The 9,728-nt window shown below is 40.3% G+C and overlaps 1 protein-coding gene and 1 long non-coding RNA gene across 2 annotated transcripts; both read left to right on the top strand.

Moving 5' to 3' along the window:
* Nucleotides 1–335: 335 nt before the first annotated feature.
* Nucleotides 336–3,031, top strand: LOC126387505 (sodium/calcium exchanger 1-like; the record flags this gene model as incomplete). The annotated part of the gene is made up of 2 exons (XM_050040008.1): nt 336–608; nt 1,539–3,031. Coding segments are annotated over 2 exons (650 nt in total), but the record flags the coding sequence as incomplete, so codon positions are not given.
* A 3,410-nt stretch (nt 3,032–6,441) lies between these two features.
* LOC126387506 (uncharacterized) lies at nt 6,442–9,397 on the top strand. The gene is made up of 2 exons (XR_007569691.1): nt 6,442–6,564; nt 8,768–9,397. It is a non-coding gene; the product is annotated as an uncharacterized LOC126387506 (long non-coding RNA).
* The last annotated feature ends 331 nt before the right edge of the window (nt 9,398–9,728 follow it).

Consider the following 9,728-nt stretch of genomic DNA (forward strand, 5'->3'; position numbering starts at 1 on the left):
ATTAATGTCATGTTAAAACAACACTGACTTTTGATTTCACATGGAACACTAACTGTGGTCTCCTGGGTGAGACCACAGTTAGTGTTCCATGTGAAATCAAGTCCTGTGTTTGTTTGACCCATCCATTTCTCTGTCTAAAGCCCAGTAATGTACATGTCATGAATTAACATGTCATTAACATGTTAAATCATGTCTTGTTTCAACGGCACAAAAACCAGGGGAGTTATGTACTGGACTAAGTTATGGCTGTGTCCAAAATGTTTAACTTTTCCTTTGAAGCAAGGTTAGTGAAGGTGTGCTATTTGATTTCTCTTCTCTGTGTCTTCTTTAAACAGGTGATGGAGATGAGGAGGAGGGAGAGGAGCAGCGAATGCCGAACTGCTTTGACTATTTCATGCATATATTGTGCATTTTCTGGAAGATCCTGTTTGCTTGCGTACCACCCACAGAATACTGGAATGGCTGGGCCTGCTTCATAGTGTCAATCTCTGTCATTGGTTTATTAACTGCCGTTATTGGAGACCTAGCTTCCCATTTTGGCTGCACTGTCGGCTTGAGAGACTCCGTTACTGCAGTGGTCTTTGTAGCACTGGGGACTTCACTTCCTGGTGAGTGATTCTACTAACCAGTCACAGTTTTTGCAACATACAGTATATCCCTAACTAGGACGCGCACACAGTAATGCCATTGTTTAATGCCCTCTATACACTGTGCGATTTTAGCATCTTATAAGATTATTACATGTCACACTGTGAGACGAGGATCTAATAAACTTTGGTACGACGTCAAGTTTGATGTGTGCAGATTGTACGATGGCTGTTTACTACTGAATCGCAGGTTACGACATACGTCAATATGCAACGCCATCAGCGTGCACTGCATCAGCATCATCCATCTGCGCCACCATAGGTAGCTGGCTCACCTGGAAGTTGCCGTTCTCCGCAATTTCCTTCCATGCAGCGTCTTTTTTGTCGTGGTCATGATAGCAGCTGGAGGAAACATCAAATAAACAAGGCTTCTACTGCCACAGCTCCACCAAACTTTCCTCTTTCTGAGAGTTCCACAGACTTCTTTTTGTTCGTTTTACCTCCATGGCAAGCGATCATTTGTTTGGGTTTAGCGCCGGTGTCGCGGTGACCATTGTGTCATTTCGTGCTGCATTTCTATTGGTTGATTAGTAGACGTAGGTCGTAACAGCTGTCACACTGTGAGATAGTCATCCTAAATTTCTGACACTGTCAGAATTTTATCTCAAGTTATCTTTGGTCGCAAGACGTTGACAACGGCCGTCCTTGAACCTGTCTCACAGTGCAATGTAAGACCACCGTTTTAGAGCCACGACCAAAGATATAACCACGTTTCTCCCACGATGGCCATCTTTCGTCTGGGACAGCCCAAAATTGCACAGTGTATACCGGCCATAAGTCATGTATTCTAGAAGTCTTAGCTAGGGTTATAAGCTTCTAAAGGAGATTGTGTTGGATTAAACTATTGAACTCCTGGCTATTGATTTATTTATTAATTTCACTTTTTTCCAGATACCTTTGCCAGCAAAGTGGCTGCCACTCAGGACCAGTATGCAGATGCATGTGTGGGAAATGTGACAGGAAGCAACGCGGTCAATGTTTTTTTAGGCATTGGGGTGGCCTGGTCTGTGGCTGCCATATACTGGCAAGTCAAAGGTAAGATCTTCCGTGTTGACCCCGGCTCACTGGCCTTCTCTGTCACACTCTTCACCATTTTTGCCTTCATCTCTATGGGGGTCCTGATGCTACGCCGGAGGCCATCCATAGGTGGTGAACTTGGTGGCCCGCAGATCTCCAAAGTCCTCACTTCACTGCTTTTCTTTGGACTCTGGTTCCTGTATATTCTCTTCTCCAGCTTGGAGGCCTATTGCCATATACAGGGCTTCTGAGAGAGCACAGCTGAGGAAAGTAATGACTGCACAAATACACATCACTAGGACATTCACCTACACAGTTCTGTTTTAGTAGGCACCACTGAGAAGACCTATCGTAACTTGACAACTGCTGCCATGGTTCATAAACAAATGTATACACACTACAGACTTGCACATACAAATCTGTGCATCACATCCACTGCAAGACAGTACAAGTCAGCAGAATTTATTGTGACTACACAGATGAATTTTCACTTAAGTGGACTAAATAACATGCAGTGATTGTTTGTTAGAAAGGAGAGCAAAGCAGGTCAGCATGCACTCTGTGAAGTCACTGGCTTTTGCTTGGTACTGGCTTGATGCCTGACGGCTCATAACCTTGGGTCTTGTTTCTCCTGGGGGCAGGGTCATATTAGACTCCCTGCTTTTACACAGTTGTGCAGTGTAAGGACACCTTACTGAGTGTATCATCATGCTTTTATCACAGCCACATTGTAACAGAAGCTGTGTTCAAACTGTCTCCAAAGTTTGTTGTCAAGCATTGTTTGACCAGGTAGAGTTAATAGGTAATGTTGTTTAAAGCAAAAGTGCTGTTGCTATGGTTACCTCCAGTTTTTGCACACAGATTTAGAACAATAGTAGTAAAACTGTTGGCCGGTAGTGTCTGAGTTGTCTTGGTGTAGGATTTTGAATGGAGCTGCCAGCCATTACAAGTGCTTTCTGTGGCTGTGGTATAAAAAAACTGAGCACAGTTTGGGAGATAATCTGCTGTCGTGTAATAAATCACACTGATAAATTGTGTTTCTATGTTGAGTTATGTGACACGAGGCATTGTTTAGTGAAATGTAATGCACCTACTGATTCAATCTCATATTGATAATAAAAATGAAAGAAATGCAGTAACTTAATGTTATAAATGTATAATTGACAAAGAATGAATTTCTATAAGAAGTGGAATGGGAAAAATTGTACATGGTATCTGCCATTGAATGTGACTGTTTGAAAGTTATGATTCATTCACCCTTGAAATCTTATCTGTGTATTTATCAATGGTGTAATTTAATGTCTTCGTAATTTAATGTATTTGATCTGATGTGAACAAAAATATATTGTAATTTGTTGTAAACTGTCATAATTTGTTGAAATTTTGAGATATTAACTGAGTGTGTCTCCACTGGATCACCTTCACTGGTTGCTCTTTAGTGCAGAATAATAATAATAATAATAATAATAATAATAATAAATCAGTTTTATATAGCGCTTTTCTAGATACTCAAAGACGCTTTACAAAAGAATACGCACAGAACGGACACTCAAACAAGACACTCAAACAAAAGGCAAATAAACAACACTATACACTACACTACAAAGGGACCACATATTAAGACAGAGAGCGGGTGGAGGATGAAGGGGGGAGGATTTTCAGATGCTATAGGTGATCCTGAAGAGATGGGACTTAAGCTGAGTCTTGAATGAGGGGAATGTGTCAGAGTTCCGGATGGCCAGGGGCAGGGAGTTCCAGAGGCTAGGGGCGGCGATGGCGAATGCTCTGTCCCCCAGGGTGATGGGTCATCAATGCATACCGAAATACTAATGTCAAGATTTTTGTAAGGATTTTTTATGTCATTGAGGGCATTTATTCAGGTTTGAGGCACACTGACTTAAATACATGTTATGTTGTTAAAGTCTGTGTTCAATGTTAAAGAAGATAGATTATGGGATTATTCATCCAAAAAATATGGATAGTGGCTTTAAGATTCTTAAAACCATAGAAATCTGGTGTACTTTATGGTAAATCTAAAAATTTCACAAAGTGTGTTATCATAGAAAAAGAGACCGAAAGTCATTTTTGTGGAGGAAGACTGCAGCAACGCAGGAACACCAGTCATGCAGGTAAGATACCACATGCCAAACCAATGCTTAAGATATTAGGATGAGATGACTGGAAAAGATACAAGATAGAGATGCAAGATACAAGTTTTTAATTATCATGTGCACAACAATGAAAGAAGCAGTTGTCATCCAAATCACACAAGTTAAAGCAAAATGAGCTAAGAAATAAAATTCAAGTTAAATTATAGGGCTAAATTACAAACATAAATATTAAAAGAAACTAATATAAAATTGTGTAGACAATATTTGCAGATGAATAAACTGAATGTAAACAAAAATGTAGTAAATGTCAGGTGTGTGTACCTCACACACACACACCTCACACCTGCATTGTAATTCACTGTCTTCACTGTTTATTGCCGACCTCAATCATTGTCTCTCCCCTACATGCACTTCTCCCCTCTCTCCCCCTGACAGTACCTCTCATTCATATACATATAATAGATAGATAGATAGATAGATAGATAGATAGATAGATAGATATACTAGATACTAGAGGCTAAACAGTGGGTGAAACTTTTTTTTTCTCCTGATCATATAGAATCAGTATTTGGCAGGAAATGGTCCTCCAGAATGGACAAGGATGAACATAAGTCAGTGATGCAAATACAGTGACAAACTGCATTTTTTGGGTAACTTTTATATGCATGAAATTTCTCTTTTCTGTTTTTATGAGTAGGAAGTTTCTGAGTTATAATGCATTGTAGTAAGGAGGGAAAAAAAACATTTCCACATGTTGGGGAACATCCTACAATCTTGAAGCCCTAATACACTGCAGCGCAGAATGTTGAGGTCGAACTTAAGGTGTGTGAACTTAAGGACGTGCTATAGCAAATCTGCTATTGTGTAGCACAATGCTTTTGTTCTGCATTAACAACTGTAGCGCTGTATAACTTTTGTGTTTCTTGGTGAATAATCAGCAACTGGTATAGAATTCAACAGAAACCACAGTCTCCTGTGTGAGAAGCAGAAATACTATCTATTCCTCCACTGAACATCCTGACAGAACTGAGATCCACTGCTGCTGCTGCTGCTGCTGCTGCTGCTGTATACAATAATCCAATCAACCAAGATGACTGAAAATAAGCTTTGATTATTTTGTACATTAGTATGTGTTTATGCATATAGAAGTTGAGTAAGACTCGTGACTATTAAAAAAGTCTTTGATACTTTACCCACAAAACGACCATTTGTAAATCAGTTAGCCATGCCATGTTATCTTGAACTTGTAAAGACAACATTGTTTATTCTTGCATGCCTCTGCAGAAACATTGAACACATTGATTTATTGATTGGCTAGAGACTATGTTTAACTACAATAAAACAATATCAACACTTCAAAACATTTTTAAAGTCCGATGAAGACTTGATTGATTGACATGATTTAGCACTACAATAAAAGCTTTTTAATACTTACCTCCTTGTTTTCTATATTTTTGAAGTGCCTGGATTGCCTTCCTGGGTATTCTATATCAAAACACCTATTTACAGGGGCGTCTGTAGCGTAGTGGATAGTGCTGGCGCCCCATGTACGGAGACAATGCCTCGCTGCAGCGGTCGTAGGCTCAACTCCGGCTTGCAACCCTTTGCTGCATGTCAACCCCCACTCTCTCTCTCTCACCCCATTTCAATCTGTCCTGTCCATTAAAGGCAAAAAGCCCCGAAAAATAATCTTAAAAAAACCCCCCCACCTATTTACAAACTTTCACCCAACTCACACAACACAGTGTAATCCAAGTCTCATTTCGTGCCTCACCAACAAATGCATTTTTGCTAACAAAAAAAAAAGGGTATCTTATTGGGGTCTGGCTTTGAAGAGAGCATAGATATGTTTCACTTTCAGTTTAGTTTTAGATAGTGAGGTTTTAATGAAAATGCATGTGTTTGGTAGGTACAACTGGATGAATGAGACTTGGATTATTTGGATTAGTTGTATAGGAGGAAGTTTTGATGTAGTTTTGCTGTTGTTAAACACAGCACACAATCAGTTAACAGATCAATATGTTCTTCCGTGAGGATATGCGGGGGGGAAAAACAATGTTTCCTTCACAAATTCAAGGTAACATTAATGGATATACAAGTGGTCATTTTGTGGGTGAGGTATTTCTTTAAATTCAGTCAGACAGTGCTGCAGGTCTGATTGATAATTCAATGAACCAAGTAAGATTTAGAAACAGTTGAAATGGATAGGATTTGAACCTCCAATCACCAGTACCAAAGAGGCAAACAACTGACATGCACTGTAACTACCATTATCAGTCAGATTGACCTATTGTTTAATGAAACCAAAGGGTTATTTTTGATTGAATAAAGGATTTATTACTATAATTGAAAGTTTAAACCATTTTTAAATGAAAGTATGTGGGAAAAAAAGGCTCCCTTTTGAAAATGACTAAAATAAAGGTCCATCCAGTCTGTCCAGTTGCATTTTTTTTTTAATATCATAATGTACATGGTATGATAACTGTCAACTGTCAAATCACAGTATACCAGCTGCAAGAACAGCAGCAGTAGCATTAAAAGCAGCAGTAGTATTAGAATGAGTAGTAGCCTTAAGTGCAACACACACTGCCGCCGGCGCGGCGCTGTGGCCGTCAAGTGCCGCCCCCCAACACACACTGGCAGCGGCGCGCAGCGGCACCGTCGACGTGTATTTCCCACCCCAGCCCGCTAGGTGGCTGTACCTACACTAGTTGCCAACGGTTGCCAACTGCTAGTAACGGAAGAAGAAGAGGAAAAACTTTGAGGCAACAACAATTTGGATTTCACGGGTGAGTTTCTTATCAAAGTCGTCTTATTAAAAATTTGAAACAACCGGAGTTGATACATAAATGGCTTTTCTCGCAGCGCCGCCATGAGCGCCGGCCGCGCTGGAAATAGAGCAGTGGGCTGAAGCAGAGCGGTGCGGCGCGGCGCGGCGTGGCGGCCGGCGCCAGTGTGGGTTGGTTCATAGAATATAATGGAGGCGGGCGTTTTGACGCGCGGCGTATGGCGGCGGTGTGTGTTGCACTTTTTAGACAGGAATCAAACAGGCAACCATCAGTTCCCCATGTTCTCATTAAGCCTACGTTTTCTGCAGAAAATGTATCCTCAAGTTCTATCCTCTTGCATGTTTGGAGCTACAGAAACCAGTTAAATATTAAAATGTTCAGCTCATTCGTGTTATTTACTTTTATCTTGTCCAGCATTTATACTTTTTAAAATATTAAGCTTTTTCTTAACATTTTTTACAGTGCAAAGTCAACTGGATAATGCATTTCATGCAGAAACAGTGTGTGAATGCTGACAACTGAAATTTATTTCAAATCATTGCTGGAAATGAAGAAATATGAAATAAACAGCTTGAAAAATCCTGAAGCCCAAATACACTGGACTGCAGTAGTCTGGAGTTGAACCACAGACCTTGCAGGGTGTGAGGACACTGAGCAGCACAGCATTATAAGATTAATTCTCCATTATGTTGTGCAGTAGCAACTGTGCTAACAACTATTGTCTTTCTTGGTGTATTATCAAGATATAGTAGGAAACGTAACTCTCCCAATATGGGAATTGAGCGCATCCCCCATGTGAAAAGCAGAGATACTGTCCACTCTGCCACTCAGCATCCTGGCCAAATCTGGATCCACCGCACCACTGAAACAGTAAAGGCTGTAGTAGCAGTGATTTCACAAAATCTGTACCCCAAAAGCTGTGAGTGAAAATCATGATTGTTGTGTGTTGTGCTGGACCACATCCATTTCCGATTCTGAAATTAAAGTTCAAGACTTCTCAGTGGATCCTTGGCTTAGATAGCAGGGATTCCTCTTAATTTTTTGTATAATAACATCAAACTAAGTTAAACCAATTTAAGAGGGATAAAATAACTTTTAAAAGTTAATTCAATTTAACTTCTGAATCACAAGTAATGTTGAAGAGATTACATCTCAGGGGTCTGTCTTTTGACAAAGTAATGAGAGAAAACTCACTCAAAACATGTTTTCTTTCATTCTCATCCATTTTACAATGGCTCCAAACAAGAGGTTTGATTCTAATAGCCGCTGGGAAGGAATTATAGATTGCTCTTAGTATTTAACATTATTTGGAGAAAAAGGCATATAAATGAACATGAGCTGTCTATTAAAAAGAGAGAGGGGAGAGTTTTGGACTGCTAGAAAGATCTTAATGTGAAACCTACAAATGTTTGCTCACAACTGTGGAGTTCTAATTTCTATAGTATTTCTTAATGAAAAATATCAGGGGCCATATTCACAAAGCTTTCTAGTCTACAAGGAGCTGCGACTAGTGACAAATCTGAGAATTATGACATTTCTCAGAATGTCCCCTTCAAGTCAAGACTGGATCCTGATAAAGTTAAAGCTTTCACAAAGCATCTTAGCCCTTAAGAGAGTGGAGTAGGGTGGACTCTTAAGAGACTGAAGAGTTTCTTCAGCAGAGGAGAAAATAGTGGAAAGACAAAGGGGTAGGAGAAATATTCTCCAAACACTGAATGACAGTGAGTAAATAAAACATTACTGATCACAATAGAGATGTGCTCACATCTCTATCTCAACCTTCCATCAGCAGACTGATCACACTAACAATTACAGCACTTTGACAGTCTCATTTTGTGATGCAGTTCATTTCATTTCCACTGAGTGTCCATTGGGTGCATTCCAAATCACATACTTTTTCTTTTTACTTTTAGAAGGTACTGCAGCTGTCCTTACAAAGTAGGCTACGTACTGTTGCATGCTGTATGCACACAATCAGAACATACTATGGACCCTATTTAGATGGTCTAAAACACAAAGCACCAGGCGTGCGGCGCATGGGCGTGTCCCAGTCACTTGCTAGTTAGACAACGCATTTTCAGACTGTGCGCCATGGCGGAGAGTCTAAAAGGGTTGGACTTACTCTGTAAATTAGTCATGGGTGTGTTTTGGGCGTATCATTCAATAAGCCAATCAGAGTGTCACCTCTCATTCCCTTTAAAAGAGGCGTGATTGGCGCGCATGACGGAGAGCTAGTTAGATGGTGGACCTACCAACTGGAAAGAGTGAGCGTTTTACAGCTGAGGAGACGGATCTCCTCGTGCGGGAGGTGAAGGCCTGTCAGAACCAGATCTACGGGGACAGCAGACAGGCACCCAAGCTACCCGAGGTAAAGCAGGCGTGGGATCACTAATACAAGAAAGATCTTACTAAATATCTGTGGAATATTATTCAAACCTGTTTTCATCATATAACAGAGCACAGCTGTCAGGACTGCCGCGGAGCTCCCCAAGGTGCTGATCCTGCAGCTAGGACCTGTTCAGCGTTTTCTCCCCCACCCACGTTTGTTAATTGTTTTCACATGTTTCCTAGAGCTGTGTTCTGCCTCTTATTTGCATGTGTGTCCTCTCTACACTCAGATAACAATATAATAATATAATATAATGTAGCCTAGTATAACATGTTAAAATAAATGCAATGTGTGGGCTTTGGTTTTCAATCAAAAAAATGATTGATTGGTCAGATAATTTCACAATTTCATTTGTCATTATTACAAATTATGATGATCATTATTACTGCGATTAGATCATTCTGATTAATGACTGACCATTAAGACGTGTTTCTGATAAATATTTTAATGTGCACAATAATAACCTTTCACATTGTAATCATATTTTTATTTGTTATCTTTTGCATATGTGTGGCTGCTCCGTGTGTGTCTGAACAGAGTGCACGCGTGTTGTGCACCCGCCTAGAGACGCATATTACTAACTTGTTTAACAGCGAAATACTGCGCCGTTGACTTTAGACCAGGTTTTTGTTGGTCACTGGCGCATTTACTTTTTACGTCATCTAACTAGCAACACGCCATGACTGCGCCTGACCACTCCTCATTTTTAGATGAACACGCCCAGAGAAGCGCAAGTTCATTTGCTAGTGAGATGACGAGGGCGCAGGGCGTGAAA

This window comes from Epinephelus moara, unplaced genomic scaffold, assembly GCF_006386435.1.
Source record: "Epinephelus moara isolate mb unplaced genomic scaffold, YSFRI_EMoa_1.0 scaffold580, whole genome shotgun sequence".
Classification (NCBI taxonomy): domain Eukaryota; kingdom Metazoa; phylum Chordata; class Actinopteri; order Perciformes; family Serranidae; genus Epinephelus; species Epinephelus moara.